Below are 18,460 nucleotides of genomic sequence, written 5' to 3'. Positions count from 1 at the left end.
GTGCGGGGGTAGCGCGGGCCTGCACGGCCATCTTGGTGGTCAGTGGTGGTGGTCACATATCAAAGCAAACCTTGGTGGGGGCTGCACAAGTGCTCTGCATAATTATGTGTTCGTCATGCGATACGTATGTTGTGCAGTTGGATGTTCTAACCGACACGGGAGAGATGCTGTGTCATTTTATAGATTTCCAGCGAATCCAGAAGAGCGGGGAAAGTGGATATAGCAGCTGTGAGGAGGGAAAACTGGCGGCCGACTGCTTCATCTCAACTCTGCAGTGCTCATTTTGTCAGAGGTAAATATTACAGGCAATAATGATCAGATTATTACATGAGGTAACACTCATTTAGGTATTGCCCCGGGTCCCCTAGCTTATTGTGTGGCGGGGTATTACTCTGGAACGGAATTTACATGAGCTGGCGGAGGTAAACACGCATGGCGGCGCTCAAGCAGGGGAAGAAAATAGGAAAGGAAATTCAGTGGAGGCAAAGTGCACAGAGGGACAGAGCTCAATGTTGGATGGAATATATAAGTGTACGCAGGGAAGTGCCCAAGAGTGCGTAGTGTAAGGTGACTTGCCGTCACCTGCCCTCACCTGTCGTCACTTGCCCTCTCCTGTTTGCCTGCCTGTGCTACCTACCTGGGCCTACCTGAGCATCACTGGTCAGCAACAGGAGATTGACCAGGCAGAGGGACAGCCAGTCAACCGACCAGCCAGACAGTCAGCCAACCAACCAATCAGCCAGTTAACCAGCCAGCCAGCCAACCAATTAGCCAGACAGTCAACTACCCAGTCAGTCATCCAGTCAACCAGTCAGCCATCCAGTCGGTCACTTAGACAGACAGTCAGTTTACCAATCAGCCGTCCAATCAACCCACCAGGCAACCAGTCAGCCAGCCAGCTAGAAAGCCAGTCTACCAGTCAGCCAGACAGCCAGTCTATTGGCTGTATACCCAGTCAGTCAGTCTATCAACCAGCCAGCCAGACAGCCAGTCTTCTGGCCAGGCTACCCACCAGGCAGCCATGCAGTCACTCAACCAGCCAGACAGACAGGCAGTCTAATATCCACCTCAAGGTTCTTGTAGGCCTTGAGCGACTGCCCTGTAAACAGCTTGCTCTTGCTGTTCACCAGATAGCTATATATCTATATATATATATATATATATATATATATATCTATATATATATATATATATCTATATATATATATATATATATATATATATATATATATATATATCATGGTAACCGATGTTGGGCAGGTCGTTTGAGGACGAACAGACTCGTTGTGTTTCCCTAATAAATAAGGGTCTATACCTCCAAAAGCACTGATTTTTTCGATGTATCTTTGCTTCGCAGCATTCTCAAACGATCTCGCGTAATCACTTAACACCAATGATGCTGAAGGTCCTGTCAATTTCCCGCGGGTAGTGACTTGGGGATGAGGCACACGTGGTCCGTCTGCTCACTCTACTGGGGAGGTGACCACCAGCGGGTTTGCAGACGACGCACAAGGTGTAGACGACGCTATTTCGTGACATCACTGCAAAACCTCTATACGGGCACGTGGCACGTTTTCTGGAAGCTGATCCTGCTCATCGGGTTGTCTCTGTAAGAGACAATCCTGAGTGGAGGAGGCCAAGGGGACGCCCACGGAGTTCGTGGCTTGAGCAAGTCGATAGATCCTGCCGGGAGGTACTCGGGTTGGGAAGGGGGCCTGCATGGAGACTCGCTCGGAGGGACCCCCGGGCTTGGCGTCGTAGGGTGGGCGAGGCGACGCGCCCACCGGCGTATGCCCCCATTGATTGATTGATTATATAAATCAACCTATATTAAGTCTTATTTATACATGTTACTTTATATTTTTTTTTAGTATTCAACCCTATTTCTTCCCATTTATGAATAATACATTTAATTTGCTTTCTTTTGATACCAAATATGTATACTCGTGTGTGTGTGTGTGTGTAAATATATATATATATATATATATATATATATATATATATATATATATATATATATATATATATATATATATATATATATATATATATATATATATATATATATATATATATATATATATATATATATATATATATATATATATATATATATATAGGTTGAATATATAAATAAAAAATTAAAAATAACATGTATAATAAGGCTTAATATTAATTGATTTATATAGTGAAATGATTATATATAAAAAAGTAGCTTTTATATAGATATCTTAAAATGGCTTTAATACAAGATAGTCAACATATTGAAGTGTTCATATATGAATTTTTATGCAGATATATTAATTTTTGTGGCGTCAGGAAGGTTTTTCGTCGCGGCGCGTGAAATGAGTCAGATTCGGCGAATTTTCGTCGCGACTTCTGGTCAAGCTCGAGCAAAAACTACTGAAGCTAGGAAGGCGTGCTTGGTGGCAAATGAAAGCTCTATTAATACTCATTAATAATAAAAAAATAGGAAAGCGCTAATAAACAAATAAAAAGTTATAAGCAAAAAACTAGGACGTGTCCAAATCGCGGCAAAAGGGCCGAAAAACAGGCTATTTTGTGACGGCTCGACGACAAACTTGGAATTGAGGTATCAAAACATCCTTCGAGCTGGTCAAACTACATTGCCAAGAGGGGCTATATACCAAATTACAGCATTCTTGAGGCAATAGCAATGCCACACCAGACAAAAACGTCAAAGTGTCTGGAGTTCGTCAAAATCGCTCTCAAAGGGTTTACGTTTCGAGCTCTAGCGACGAAACTACTAGGAGTAGGGAAATGTTATGCATCATATTGGAAAGCACATTGGTAGGGCTAAAGTATTTGTTAAATACGTTTTTTGAAGTTCTCAAAAAATGTGTGGGTTTCAAGGTTGGGAACTCAAAAATTTTTTTTTTTCGGAGCCGTTTTTTGCGAATTATTCGATTTTTTTCCCTTTCGAGTCGGTTTTTGAGCCCAATCGCTTATCAAAAATTATAACCCTTTCATTTTGCCGTCGATTGATACCAAAAACATTTCTGTAGCCCCAGAAATAAGGGAGTTATGGCGATTCGCACCAAAGCGGTTGATTGTCCAAAATTCGCGGCTTAATGACAGGGCTGGGGCAAATTTCCGGTCCATAGTGTAGGGTTCACTGTATGTGTCAATCAGCATGTTGCTGGTGTTATATTTCAAATTTCCCATGCCTAAGCTTCAACCCAGGAGAGCTTCTGAGTAGCAGATGGATCATGGGAGTCAATTGGGAAGTTTGCTTTTCGCGAGCTTTCCTCCTCTGAGACATTTTCTCTGTCCAACTTTTTGTCGCTCTCAGACTGTACCAGCTCTTCATTATGGGCCCTACCCAGTTGTCTGATTTGGAGAAGGCCAGGATCTTGGCTTTGAGAGAGGAGAAAGTGCCAGTCAAAAAAATCATGAGGCGGACAGGTCGCGGCAAGTCGACCATCATGCGTTTCAGGCGGTGACAAAGGCGATGCTGAATGGTCCCAATGCTGACGTCTCCAAGGAGGTCAAGGTACAGGTCCTTTAACTGCTTAGCCGTTAGTCGATGGTTTCTGGTCAGCCAACCACATGAGCCGATCTGTGTGGTTTGAGGTCTCCCTTCGCCTCCCACACCTCATTTTGTATTGGGGTTTAGCGGAAGCTCGAGGCACCGGCTGGCCGTTAGGAGACGCATGATGGTCGACTTGCCGCGACCTGTGCGCCTCATGATTTCTTTGATTGGAACTTTCTCCTCTCTCAAAAGCCAAGATCCTGGCCTTCTCCAAATCAGACAACTGGATAGGGCCCTTAATGAAGAGCTGGTACAGTCTGAGAGCGACAAAAAGCGAGATAGAGAAAATGTCTTTCACAGAGGAGGAAACCTTTCGAAAAGCAAACTTCCCTATTGACTCCCATGATCCATCTGCTACACAGACGCTCTCCTGGTTTGAAGCTAAGGCATGGGAGATTTGAAATATCACACCAGCAACATGCTGATTACCACACATCATAATGCAGGGACATTTATAATGGCACAAACAGCGCAGCGTGATTCCAGTGGGCGGGTCCCAGTACTTTCGGCGCCCACTGTAACTGCATCAGGACACACAGTAGATATGAATGAAACTAAAATCATTCCTCAGTAAATTACATTGGAAATATCAGTGACATCTCAAGTAATGGACGACGGACTCTTTTGATTTTGCGGCGCCCCAGTCTTTAAGCCGCGAATTTTGGAAAATCAACCGCTTTGGTGCGAATCGCCATAACTCCCTTATTGCTGGGGCTATATATCGACGGCAAAATGAAAGGGCTATATTTTGTAATGAGCGACCGGGGTAAACAAATCGAATAAATTCGCAAAAAACGACTCTGAAAAAAACTATTTTTGAGTTCCCAACCTTGAAACCCACTCATTTTTTGAGAATTTCAAAAGACTTATTTAACAACTACTTTAACCCTACCAATGTGCTTTCCAATATGATGCATAACATTTCCCTACTCCCAGTAGTTTCGTCGTTGGAGCTCCAAACGTATACCCTTTTGAGAGCGATTTTGACGAACTTCAGACACTTTGCCGTTTTTGTCTAGTGTGGCATTGCTATTGCCTCTAGAAGGCTGTAATTTGGCATGTAGCCCCTCTTGGCAATGCAGTTTGACCAGCTCGAAGAATTTATTGATAGCTCGGTTCCACGTTTGTCGTCCAGCCGTCACAAAATAGCCTGTTTCTCGGCCTTTTTGCCGCGATTTGGACACGTCCTAGTTTTTTGCTTATAACTTTTTTTTTATTTATTTAGTGCTTTTCAATTTTTTTCTGATTATTAATCTGTATTAAAATAGCTTTAATTTGCCACCAAGCACGCCTTCCTAGCTTCAGTAGATTTTGCTCGAGCTTGACCAGAATTCGCGACGAAAATTCGCCGAATCTGACTCATTTCACGCGCCGCGACGTAAAACCTTCCTGACGCCACAAAAATTAATATATCTGCATAAAAATTCATATAAGAAAACTTCAATATGTTGACTATCTTGTGATAAAATCATTTTAAGATATCTATATGAAAGATTACTATTTTTAGATAATTATTTCACTATATAAATCAACCTATGTTAAGCGCCTTATTATACATCTTATTTTTATTCTATTTAGTATTCAACCCTATTTTTTTCCCATTTATGAATAATACATTTAATTTGCTTTCTTTTGATACCATATATATATATATATATATATATATATATATATAGATATATATATATATATATATATATATATATATATATATATATATATATATATATATATATATATACATACAATTAGATATAATTTTTTTTTTTCAGGAAGATTTTTCGTCGCGGCGCGTGAAATGAGTCAGATTCGGCGAATTTTCGTCGCGACTTCTGGTCAAGCTAGAGCAAAATCTACTGAAGCTAGGAAGGCGTGCTTGGTGGCAAATTAAAGCTCTATTAATGCTGATTAATAATCAGAAAAAAATAGGAAAGCCGTAATAAATGAAAACGTTATAAGCTAAATACTAGGACGTGTCCAAATCGCTGCAAAAGGGCCGAAAAGCAGGCTATTTTGTGACGGCTAGACGACAAACGTGGAATCGAGCTATCAAAACATCCTTCGAACTGGCCAAACTACTTTACCAAGAGGGGCTACATGCCAAATTACAGCATTCTAGAGGCAAAAGCAATGCCACACTAGACAAAAACGGCAAAGTGTCTGGAGTTCGTCAAAATCGCTCTCAAAAGGGTTTACGTGTGTAGCTCTAGCGACGAAACTACTGGAAGTAGGGCAATGTTATGCATCATATTGGAAAGCACATTGGTAAGGATGAATTATTTGTTAAATAAGTCTTTTGAAATTCTCAAAAAATGAGTGGGTTTCAAGGTTGGGAACTCAAAAATAGGTTTTTTCAGAGTCGTTTTTGGCGAATATATTCGATTTGTTTACCCTTTCGAGTCGGTTTTTGAGCCCGGTCGCTTATTACAAGATATAGCCCTTTCATTTTACCGTCGATTTATACCAAAAACATTTCTGTAGCCCCAGAAATAAGGGAGTTATGGCGATTCGCACCAAAGCGGTTGATTTTCCGAAATTCGCGGCTTAATGACAAGGCTGGGGCAAGTTTCCGGTCCATAGTGTAGGGTTCACTGGAAATATGCATCAATTGAAGTAGAATATAATGTTGGTAGATAAACAGAAAAAAAAGTGAACATAATACAATATTCTTCATTCCAGTTTCGGCAGGTTAAAGCGATTAAATACATAACAAAAAAGTTGATTTCAGACCATGGCATGAAGGATTTTATACTGTATATATTCCAGAAATTGATGTTGGCAGTAAGAAAACACATAATTGACATGAACTCTGTAAGCCCTATATGTTTCAACTTGCTAGCTGAAGATAACCTAGATGAAACAGAGAAAACAGTTTTCTCATACCAGGGTAAATTAAAATTTGTGTTTTCTTACCACCACCACCAACCTTCAGTAAACTAAAATAGTGCTATGTAGTCACTCAGAGAGTCCATCAGAGCTTTCCTCCAGCATCAGTGGTGACGCAAGTAAATTTCATCTTCAGCATCAATTTCCATTGGGTTCAGCACTGTTTCACCAGATGAACTGCTTGGTACAGGTGACAACACTTCATGCACAATCTTCCTCTTCTTGGCTGCTGCTGGTGCAGAATGCTCAGGTCTGGACACAGATGAAGATGGCCATATATATATATATATATATATATATATATATATATATATATATATATATATATATATATATATATATATATATATATATATATATAAGCTGATCAGATCAGTATAAATTAGTACTGTCAACATTACTAGTAATCCAACAACCAATTAATGCACTACGTGAATTTTAAGGATCTCTAATCTTAATGGCCAAGATGTAGTAAACAGAATATTTGTTGAAATCTATTTATTAATATTTATTAACGAATATTTATTGAAATATTCGTTGATGTTGTAACATTTTTTCACCGTGTATAGTCAACTTTGAATTTATTTTGAAGAAAGACGATGGTTCAACGTCCCGTTTCAACCACAATTCAACATTCAGCGTAAAAAGTATGAGCCCGTCTTCGTCTTGGTGAATTTCCAACCACATTTCAATGTGATATCAACGTCGATATCTGAAACATAATCAACGTTGTCATTCAAACGTTGACTTTACGGTGAGCGACGTCATGACCAAATTTCTACCAATTATCGACGACAGTCTGACGTCGTGTGCCTGCTGGGAATGGGGGGTTCACCGGGCCGGCCAACCCACAGGGCTCAAGCTAACCATAAAGCCGGGTCACACGAGCGTTTATTTCGGCAATTTGATCATCGATCTCGAGAATTTTGACTTCGGTGGCACCGGCAAGTCCAAAACGCGGTTTGTGTTCTCATATGGAGGAAGACGAACATGCGCGTCTTGTATTCTCGATGCTGAGAACGCTTCACCTTGTCCTCCTCCCCCTCTTTCCCTTCTAATCCCCCTAATCCTTTTCCTATTCCCACCTCCTCTCTCTCTCTCTCTCTCTCTCTCTCTCTCTCTCTCTCTCTCTCTCTCTCTCTCTCTCTCTCTCTCTCTCTCTTTTCTTTTCAATGGACTTATACACCTTTACGTTATTACTTTTTTTTTGAGAGAGAGAGAGAGAGAGAGAGAGAGAGAGAGAGAGAGAGAGAGAGAGAGAGAGAGAGAGAGAGAGAGAGAGAGATACCCCCCCCACACACACACACACATATATGTACACACAAACTGACAAATACACATACAACTACACACACTCCTTCAAAGAATCCCAGATCACCAAAAGTGCAGCTGGCGGCAAGACATCAAAGATTTAACTGCCTTGCTAATCTCTTAATTGCCTTTACCTGCTGCCGCTCTACATATATGCCTAAACGCGCCCTTTGTTTCGGCTAGCATCGTGTGACCACACTGGAGGCAAAATCACCGGCGTGAAAAAGTACCGGCGTCAAAAATTGCCGAAATAAACGCTCGTGTGACCCGGCCTTTAGAGTCGATAGACTATAGATAGGCGACGACCGTCGGAAATCTACTACCCGTTCTTGGAGCGTGGGAGCAGACTTGTCATAATCCAAAAGTCTTTGTGATGTGCCAGAATTTTTCTTTTACTATACTCCTACACGGCCACTGCGTGTAACAACACACGATAAATTAATCCAGACAAGGAAAGGTTTCGCCGGCGCCGGGAATCGAACCCGCATCCAGCGTAACGGGAGAGCCACTCCTTATCCAGTCGGCCAAAGAGGTAGCCCACTGGCTAATTGGGTTATGGGAGTCTCGCCCATCAGGCAAGTCAGCACTACAGTTGGGTTGTCGCACTTGGCTCAGACTCAGCACAGTGTGAACCGGGCTTTAAAAAAGACTCAAATCAGCAGACTGCAGCCTCGCCACCACGGAAATGACTTATACGCTTTCAGGAGGGGTAGAGTGAGATGGGGTTAGAACGAACACGATGGTGTAACAAACAACGCCTATATTATATTTCATATCAATAATAAAGTAGTTTCCCCTTGATGTGAAAAGAAGAAAATGGGAACCGTCAAGATGGCATAAAGCCCTAATCTATGAAGCGTAGGGGGGACTTTCAATTAAGTAAAGATTTTCGATTCCTTCAGACCTTGATTTCATATTTTCTATGTCTAATATAGTGTTTCTTGACTATCAATACGTACTGATTCTAGTCGTGTGGTATTTAATAATGAAAACTACTTGGCTATGATATTATCCGGTGAGAAACGATGCATGCAGCCAGACATAACCTTTGAAGTCATGAACGCATGAAGTGGGTTGCCATATTATAAGGGTGTATCTAACTGTTCGCATTCAGAGGCACGCCAGCATCCTACCAAAATTTGTTGAGGCTATTTCGAACTAAAAGGTAAGGAAACAAATAAGCGTAATTTACAGAAGAAACATACACAAAAAAACGGGAAAAGAAGGTTAAGAAATATCCCAAACAAAACGAGACAAGATCCAAGACAGCTCCTCAGAGACACGCCAGTCCTCGTCGACAGACCGACTCGGTCGGCTAGATTTCGATCGCCGATATAGAGTCGGTCTGTCGGCATCCTGCTACGGGCCGCCAATAGGCTTAGCCCGTGCTCCCCCGCGCAGGGAGGAAGCATTTTTTGCACTCTTAACTCTTACGACAAGGGCCCGTTTCCCCTAGTGATACTAGGAGATAAATCTTTGAGGAGGATACAGCTCCTGTCTTGGATCTTCATCAGGATCCTGAAAACTGCCTTTCGATGATTCCAAGTACTCAGACGAGGTCGAAGAGGAAATAAGACTTTGAAGTGTCCAGCCTTTTTCAGGACAAGACCCCAGAGCCCAACGACTTTGTATTAGCTAGTTGAGCTGGAGCTAGAAGAAGGGGAAGAATTAATATTGTCGGAAATAAAAGGTACGTGCATTATGTTTGCAAGATCTTAAGTGCTGAGGACGATTGCAAGTATAACATTTCTTTCTTGAAAATAAGCTCTAAAGTTGGATATGCACCGCCTTCCTCCCTTGGGGTATATCCCCCCCCCCCCAAAAAAAAAAAAAAGTTGGACATAGACACATTCTACTTTCCTAAAGTAGAGGATGTAAGATAAAGGAGAATAAATTAAAAGGGGTATTTTGGGAACTTATAAGGGCCAAAACTCAAAGGCTTGCTCGATTTGTTAAATTCAAGATCCCTCTCTATATATAGCTACCTTCAATATACGGTAACCAGAACAATCGCAAGGTGTTTATATCAGCCGTTTTATTGTGATATTATACTGTGAAGGTTTATTTTCCCTAGTTTTGCCAGCATTTACAATTACAGATTGATATTGAACACTGAAACTTGGTTTGTATTACAGCAGAGAAATGTTAATTGGAATCCAAATAAGACAAATATACACATATTTCTAGGACAAGATGTTGATAAAGCGTTTTACTTCATTCTTCTTTAAATATTTAATTTGCAGATTAACATTCTTTACAAATTAACCATCTATTTTGATCATTACTGAAAAAATGTATTGTCTGGATCACCCCCATGCACTGTTCGATTCCCTTATATAGGGGGTATAGTTCCCCTATATAGGGGGTGGTCAAAAGGAACTTAATGACTTAGTAAAACTCACTGTGATAGCTAGGCTTTACCAAAAGAATATTATACGAATATTATTTTCCAACAAAATTGTTTACCTGATTTTTGGTGAATATTTTTCCGCTACATTTCTTTATAGCTGTTCGGATTACCCGGCCCCAATCTCAACCTATATCAAGACACCTATCCATCTGATTTTGACCCTCTTTCGTATACTCCATCATTTCTTGTTTTCAGGAGTCGTGCCAGCGTTTTCTCCCCCCCCCTTTCTTTCGATCCTTTTCTTTGAACTTGAGCTGCCTCCTTTCCTGTAGAAAATAAAAGATTATAGTGAGGATGTGTGTGTGGTGGCAAAAAGGGAATTATAAGAAAGATAGGGATCGAGGGAAACAGCCCACGTACTCTATAGGTGGGGCACTTGAAGGACTATATATTACGTAAAAAGCGGAGCTGATCACGTTTGGGGGAGGCATATATACGAGTGGAAGGGAGGGGTCAGATGTGTAGGAGTTTGGGGTGAAAGGGGGAATGGGAATGGGCTCTCTTGGTGTGACATTTTTAGGCGTCTGCGCGAGCTGCCAGGTGAGGAGCCTCACCAGACAAAGGTGGGTGGGTGTGGGGGAGGGGGGGAAGCAGAGGGGTCTGGAGAAGCAGGAAAGGCAAAGGGAGGAAGTGGTGGGGGTGTTCATGTTCTCCCCCATTGCCCTTCTTCCCAGACACCACCACCCAGGCCCAACCTTTCCACAGTCTTCATCACCAGTGGTCGCGGCGAGGGTGGTGGCGGTTGTGGCGGTGTTTGTGTGGGTACTGAAGTGTTGGTCGAAGGGAGGTTTTAACCACATGTTAATAGCTGTCCTGAGAGGCTTGTTCCCCTCCACCAGAAGCTGACGCTTCCTCTGTCGTTCTCCTGCTCTCCTCATACTTTACCTCCTTCACAAGTGATTGGTAGGGACCTGTATCTCCGGTTCAGTCAGAATAGCTCGACTGTCATTTATGTAGCCTTTTCTTATAAGATGGTGTAGTGTCTCGTCCTCGCAGCCTCCATCGACTCTCTTACATTGGGTGACAAGTTTGTGTATCGCTTCTGGAGAAACTCATAAGGTTGGTCTTAGCTAAGTTGGCTTGTTTTGTTTACAGACTTGTCATAGTATTAGTTGCGGTGTTGCCAAATCAGCTTGATCGTTACGGTTGTGACGCTTCTTATTCACGCATTTGACCCATATACTTGCAATAACACTTTCTGTCTTATCCATTATGCAGCCTGTTAAGAGTGAAAGATGTGTGCAGAGGAAAATAAACATTCTAGAGTGTCCATTAAACACAGTGTGTGCTCAAGATTCCTCCTTACATTTCGTAGTAGCTTACTCCAATGCGTGAGAGCGCCATTGAATGAGTGGGGGAGTCGCCCTATTCTTGGTTTCTAAATATTTTTTTATCTTTCTCTTATTAAGGAAGCTGAGTTCTAGTTTCTATTATGCAATTATGATGTTCATATAAATAACAATGAAGTCTTTAGGCACATGGTAACTAGTGAGGAATTAAAAGATCTTCCTCTGGAGAGCAGCTTGACTCCCCTACGCTGGGCGAGTCCACTATACCAGCTGTTTGTACTCGCAGCGCCCGGGTGAATGAGGACCAGTTGTAGTATTGTCAGACGCCAGGCGAGACAGGAGACATGCGCGGTGCTACCTTCCCTAGTATTCGGCCATTTTTGGTTCATGGTGATAATAAATAAGTGTCATGGTAAACAAAATGCAGTCAGAGTGAGGGAAATGTCGCTCGTCAGTAATAGCTGAGTTGGTAAAATGCTGTAGATATGGCAGAAGACAAGTGAGTAAAACATTTCAGGCGAAAACTGGAGTGTAACCTGATAGAGCTGCTGAGAGGATTTAAAGTGATAGCATCAGTTCCCGACCAATTTTGCCGCGGAGAAAAATATGATCAACCAGCTACGATACGTCACGAGAAAGCTTCAGGGTCAAACTTTAAATGAGGCTCCAGATAGCGGCGGAAAGGTGAGTCTAAGAAGCCGAGGAGGGGTTTCAATAGCGGCGGAGCGAGGCAAAGGTTAGCCTGAGGTGGCGGCAGACGGTAGTTGGTCAGGCGGGCTGCCATGTTGGAAGCGGAGTACAAAGAAACTTGACATTTTCCTTTACTTCTAGCGATCCATTGCATTTTGTACCTTATTTTTAGTGGATTTTGTTGTCTGATGTATCATTGCACAGGTAGTAAGAGTAACGGCTCATAGGACCTGGACATAAAGTAGAATTTAGCGAGAAGAGAAGAGCTTGCTCGAAAATATTGGATGGATTTAGTTATGTTATTGGTCTGCAGATCCAGTGTTATGGTATGAACAATTCCCAATAAAGTGAACCTTCATCTACACCTTGAGTCGGTATTCTATATGGGCAAGAAGGGTGAAGCTTGTGGGAATTGAAGGGGTACTATATTGAAGGGAGGTGAAGGGAAAAGAGCTAGTAGTTGATCATCGTTACTGAAGGAGGCGGTGACTGCTTATTGAGGTTGCCATGGCAAAGTTATCAAGCTAGCTATTTTTGTGGTTTGCAATATTTTTGTTTAAGTAATTTACTTCTAGTGTGTAATTCACCTATTGATTCTTCTTTGACTTTTGGATTGCTACCCTGGTATTTAGGTAAAATTTAAAAAATGCACCCTTCTCACACTGGTAGACAAAACTTTTTTTTTATGTATGCGATGGGTTTTGAAATGATCTGCTAACCGTTTGTCGCAAATCATTATTTTATTAGGGAAATCAAATAAAACGAAGACATCTTCATGAGGAACACTTAACAGAACCTATCAATATTTCCGCCTGCGGGACACTCGTCCTTTATTGGTTAAACTAAAACTACCCTAGCCTTACCTAACCTAACAGGGGGCTGTCCCCCTCGACCCCCAATAATTTTATTTTCTAATCAAACCGGGGGGGTAAGGCTGTTGGAACACATAGCCACCATGGCGGCAACTGCTTATTTCAATTATATAATAAATCTTTCAAACATGTTATTCGTCACGGGAAAGCAATACGGTAGTGTGTTGAATCACCACAAAGAGCTCCATAAAGCATAATATGGGCACACTTATATAATAATACTGGTATTTATCCAGAATTAAACAACTTATTTTTTTAGTATTCATCTATTGTAGCACCCACTGCACTCCAGGGTTTGACACTTTTCTGATAAATCATTGTAGTATTCACCTTTATACCCAGGGATACACAAGAACATAAGGAAACTACCATAAGCCAGATGGCCTACACAGGGTAGCTACTCAGTATGAGTTGTTTGCCAGAGTCCCTTCCTATCTGTTGATACATTTAATCTCCAATTAAAACTTTCATTTGTGCTTTCTTTAACTAGGCTACACACCTGCTCAGTTTGTTCCACTCACCCAGCTAACAGACTTACGTAGTAGGGTACTACGTTTTGTAAAGGTAGTGGTTTGGTAACTTTTACGTAACAAAGATATGTAGCAAGCATGTAATTGTGTGGACTACCAGGTGCATATTAACTACAATCTCACTATGTAACTAATGACCCTTCTACAACCTTATTTGGATCATTTGCACATTTCTCAGACGTTTCTACTACCTTGTCGCCATGTCTCCTTCACCTTTTAACAACCTATTTGCTACATCCATTACGTTTTCTCCTACGTTGCTGCTACCTTTAGTGTACATACTGCTACAACCTTCCTGCTATGTACCATTAGCTTTCTGCAACGGTTCTGACAACAGCCCCTTCCAATACCTGTAACCTTTGTCATAAATCTTTTTCTCCTTTACTGCTTCCAATCACATAGCCATATTCTTTACGCTTTCCAGTCACTCCGGCCTCCAACCTTGGTCACTCCAGCCTCCCTCCCTGGTCACTGGCCTCCCAGTATGCACATACTGTAATACGAATCCTTGGTATTTTAATCTCGATTAAAGCTCATTATACCTGTATATACCATAAACATGTTCAAAACCTTAAAACGACAGGGTAAAATAAACTTTTTTTTTATTCCTGTGTTTATGAAGCGTCTTAACTCGGTGAACATTATGGTGAAACTTGGTTAGGATGCGTTGTGCATTGTACTCCAGTTGGAGAGCGTGAAACGTAACTGATTTTGTTAACAGAACCAATGTGGCAAAAAAGCTGGTCTGCTCAAAATATTCGGTGCCCGCTGAAATGAATTCAGTTATTGTTAACAGGGGTGTGGGGTCGGCTACTTTTGGCCGGAGTCAGTAAAAATATCTCCGACTCCTTTACGTAATCATTTATTGTGAAATGTAGTTGTGAAGCTTTTTTTTTATTTTCTTATTTTTTAATATTTTTTTAGGTGCTGCCTATAGTGCCCGTAGGCTTTCTTGAGCGGCCTCTTTGGCGATCCCAGTCCGTTACTTCCATGGTATGCGACTCCTAGGCTAGTTTTGCTGCTTCGTTGGGAATTCCCACAAAGTTTGGGAGAAATCGCCTTTTGTGGGAGCTTTTGAGGGCGGACATTTCTGGCAATCATTATGGGTTAAGTTATTATGTCGGGAATATTAATTTAATTTGGATTTTTTTGTGTAAAAATGTTATGTTTTCTTATATTTCACCTGACTAAATAATTATGTAGATCACTGAGATAATTTACTAGACGATGTAGGAGAAAACATACCCAACGAGACATGAAACATCCTGTACTGAACGTGTCTGATTCCTGTAGCACTCATACGCATCTCCACCCTCAAGTCTCAGCCTGATTGAGGCTGCTCAGCAGTTGACAAGAAATGCTCATCTGATATAGACTGCGTCACTGACTGCCACTATTTTATTAATTTACATAGGTAAAATTCCATGATTGTTGCAGTTAGTTGATGAAAATAACACACACACACACACTGCTGTCGAGAGAACTCGTACACACACACACTGCCGTCGAGAGAACTCATACACACACACACACACACACACACACACACACACTGAGAGAACTCGTACACACACACACACACACACACACACACACAATCATACAATGACACAATCCTCGACCCGCGCCAGCTGTTAAGGAGCAAAAATACCTAGTGTAGTGTTGCAGAGGCCTGGGTTGTGCTAATGTTGGTTCGGTAGGTCTCCATTAGTGCAGTTTAGTGCGATGAGTGAGAAGGAGGAAGACCAGGGTGGATCACGCCATGAAGCAGAAGAAGAAGAGCAAGAGGAGGTGACAACAACAGTGGGGAGGAAAATGAGTATGAAGCCGGAGGTACTTCAGCTGAGTTCTCTGGTTTTGCGAGATATGAGACGACATTATATAAGAGAGTGCTGCTGATGGAAAGAAAACTGGATAAATGGATCAACATGGTAAAGAGAAGGGATGAGGAAGAAGAGCAGAAAAGAGAATTCCACAGCGACCTGAGAAATAGGATAAAACAACTAGAGGAAAATGAGAAGAAATTGATTAAGGAAAATGAGGAGCTAAAGAAAAAAGTAGCAAAGTACGAGAGATCAATGAAGGAAGGTTTGGGAGTGGTAAGAAAGGAAAATGAAAACTTGAAGGAATTGGTAAACAGAGAAGAACATAGAGTTAGAGAAGAGGTGAAGACCTGGAGAGTGGAGAATGAAAAAGCAAATGTAAGCCTAAGAGAAGTAATAGAACAGCAAATGAAAGAAGATAAAGAAGACATGGAAAAAGAGGTAGTCAAGGCCTTAAAGAAAAATTAAGAATTAGTGAGATAAGTAGCGGACAAAAAAAGAAGTGTTGTTATTTTTGGGATGAAAGAAAAGAATATAACATATAAACCAAAAAGGGATAAAGAGGAACTGAAATCAGTCAAAGACCTGCTCAAGAACCTAAATGATGCAGAAAGGAGAGTATCGAGGAGGAAGTAGACGAGATTTATAGAATGGGTCCATTCATTGAAGGGAAAAGAAGGCCAGTTAAGTTAAAACTAAAATCACAAAAGGCAGCCGAAGACATATTATATAGAACATCTAAACTAAAAGAAATGGAAGGATGTAAGGATAGTATATATAGATATATATATATATATATATATATATATATATATATATATATATATATATATATATATATATATATATATATATATATATAAGGAAGAAATGGAATGAACTACTGGCAAAGACCAAAGTAAAAAATAACGCAAGATCTGAGGAAGAAAAAGAAACATTTTTTTGGAGAATTTCGGGGGATTGAATCAAAAAATGGTTCATAAGGGAGAAGAGAAAGGGGAGCGAAAACTAGATAAGAAAGATACAGAGAGGGGAATAAGAATAATGTACACAAATGTAGATGGGTTGATCTCTAGTAAATTAAAGCTGCAAGATTATCTAAAAGAGGGATCCCATGATAGTTTGCCTAACTGAAACTAAACTAAAAGAAAACATCCAAATTGAGTTAGATGGAAGATACAATGTATGGAGGAAGGATAGAATGGGCAAAGGCAGAGGAGGAGTGGTGATAATGATAAAGAAAGAGTTATTAGTAAAATCAATAGAATATGGAGAAGGAAAAGCAGAAATAGTGAGTGTAAGCTTGGAAAACAAGAATAGAGAAAGGATGATGATTGCAGTAACATGTACCACCAAAAACTACATTATGGAGTAAAAAAGATTATGAAAGCATGATTGATGACACCATACAAAGTTTGAGGAGATTACTTAAGGCAAACAAAGGAGCAATACTAGTTGGCGATTTCAATTGCAAAGAGGTGGACTGGGAGAGGTTTGAGAGCAATGGTAGTGATGTGACATGGGGGAATAGATTCTTAAATTTAATGATGGAAAATTTGATGTTACAAAGGGTGAAGGAAAGCACTAGATATAGAAGAGACGATGAACCAGCAAGACTGGATTTGGTGCTGACAAGAGAAATTCACGTGAAGGATGAATTGAGGTATGATTGCCCCCTGGGAAAAGGTGATCACGTGCTCATAGAGATGGAAATGGAGGAGGGAGGAAGGGAACAAGACGAGACTTATAGAAGTGATAGATTAAACTATAGGAAAGCAGGGGTGGAAAACCTCAAGAAGTTTTTTGGTGAAATGGATTGGAAAGAGTTAATGAGTACAAGCGAAGTTCAAGGAAAGTATGATATTTTCATGAAGGCGTACAACACAGGTGTTATGAAGTTCGTACCAAAATACAGACCGAGGGAGGGGACTAAAAAGGACTGGTTTAATGGAAGATGTGCAAAGGCAAAAGAAAAGAGAGACAAAGCTTGGTCAAGATTGAAAAGAAACGAAGATTTTAAGGCAGTGAGAAATGAGCACGTGAAAGTGAGAAAGGAAGAAGAGAAATGATACGAAAAGGATATTGTGGAAAAGTGTAAAGAACAACCTAAACTAGTTTATAGATTTATAAATGGAAAAATTAAATCAAGAGAAACAATTGAAAGACTGACTGTAGAGATCGAGGATCCCAAAGGCATGGCGGAATTATTTAACAAAAAATTCCAGCAAGTGTTTACCAAAGAATCATTATTTAATGAACCACAAGAAAACAACTTAGATGTATATATGGAAGAGGTCAAAATAGATAAAGAGGAGATGAAAAACTATTGGGGGAATTGGAAGAAGGGAAGGCCGTGGGACTAGATGGAGTTTCAGGTTTTATACTTAAAGAGTGCAGAAATGAGTTAGTCGGCCCGATATATGACATCATCAGGTGCTCAATAAAAACTGGCACAGTGCCTAGGGAGTGGAAGAGGGCAGAAGTGGTACCTATATACAAAAGTGGAAAAAAGGATGAACCCCTAAATTACAGACCGGTGTCTCTGACCAGCGTAGTATGTAAAATATGTGAGAAATTAATAAAAGAACAATGGATGAGATTTCTAGAAGAACATAATCTAATCACAAACAATCAATATGTGTTTAGGAAAGGCCGCTCATGTGTGACAAACTTGTTGAGCTTTTATTCAAGAGTGACGGACAAATTACAGGAAAGAGACAGATGGGTGGATTGCATTTACCTAGACTTAATGAAGACATTTGACAAAGTTCCACATTCAAGACTGCTGTGGAAACTAGAAAATAAAGGAGGATTGAGAGGGAAAATGAAGTGCTGGATGGAAAGCTACTTAAGAGGAAGAGAGATGAGAACAGTGGTTAAGGACACTAGATCGGAATGGAGAATGGTGGAAAGTGGAGTGCCCCAGGGGTTGGTTTTAGCACCAGTACTCTTCCTAGTCTGTATTAATGATATGCCAGAGGGAATAAAAAGCTACATGAGCCTGTTTGCAGATGATGCTAAACTGCAAAGACATATAAGAAACAGTGAAGACTGCAAGGAGCTGCAAGAAGACCTAAACAAGATTTGGAAATGGAG

At 40.8% G+C, this 18,460-nt stretch overlaps 1 protein-coding gene across 16 annotated transcripts in view; it reads left to right on the top strand.

Annotated features, from left to right (window-relative positions):
* The first annotated feature begins 10,733 nt into the window (after positions 1–10,733).
* The window catches only part of LOC127003706 (AT-rich interactive domain-containing protein 1B-like), a 202,630-nt gene continuing 194,903 nt past the window's right edge, over positions 10,734–18,460 (top strand). For 14 of the 16 annotated variants that reach the window (XR_007757356.1, XR_007757354.1, XR_007757352.1 and 11 more), the window contains exon 1: positions 11,762–12,133. Coding sequence is in view for 4 of the 16 variants with exons in the window: in XM_050870642.1 (XP_050726599.1) it covers positions 12,108–12,133 (26 nt within the window). In the remaining 12 variants the exon portion in view is untranslated. Of the gene's footprint in view, positions 11,220–11,761; positions 12,134–18,460 lie in introns of those variants that run through there. The other 2 variants (XR_007757359.1, XR_007757357.1) reach the window with 2 other exon arrangements.

Source organism: Eriocheir sinensis, chromosome 26 (genome assembly GCF_024679095.1).
Source record: "Eriocheir sinensis breed Jianghai 21 chromosome 26, ASM2467909v1, whole genome shotgun sequence".
Lineage (NCBI taxonomy): Eukaryota > Metazoa > Arthropoda > Malacostraca > Decapoda > Varunidae > Eriocheir > Eriocheir sinensis.
The sequence above is the reverse complement of the archived record's forward strand: the minus strand, read 5'-3'. Positions and strand labels throughout refer to the sequence as shown.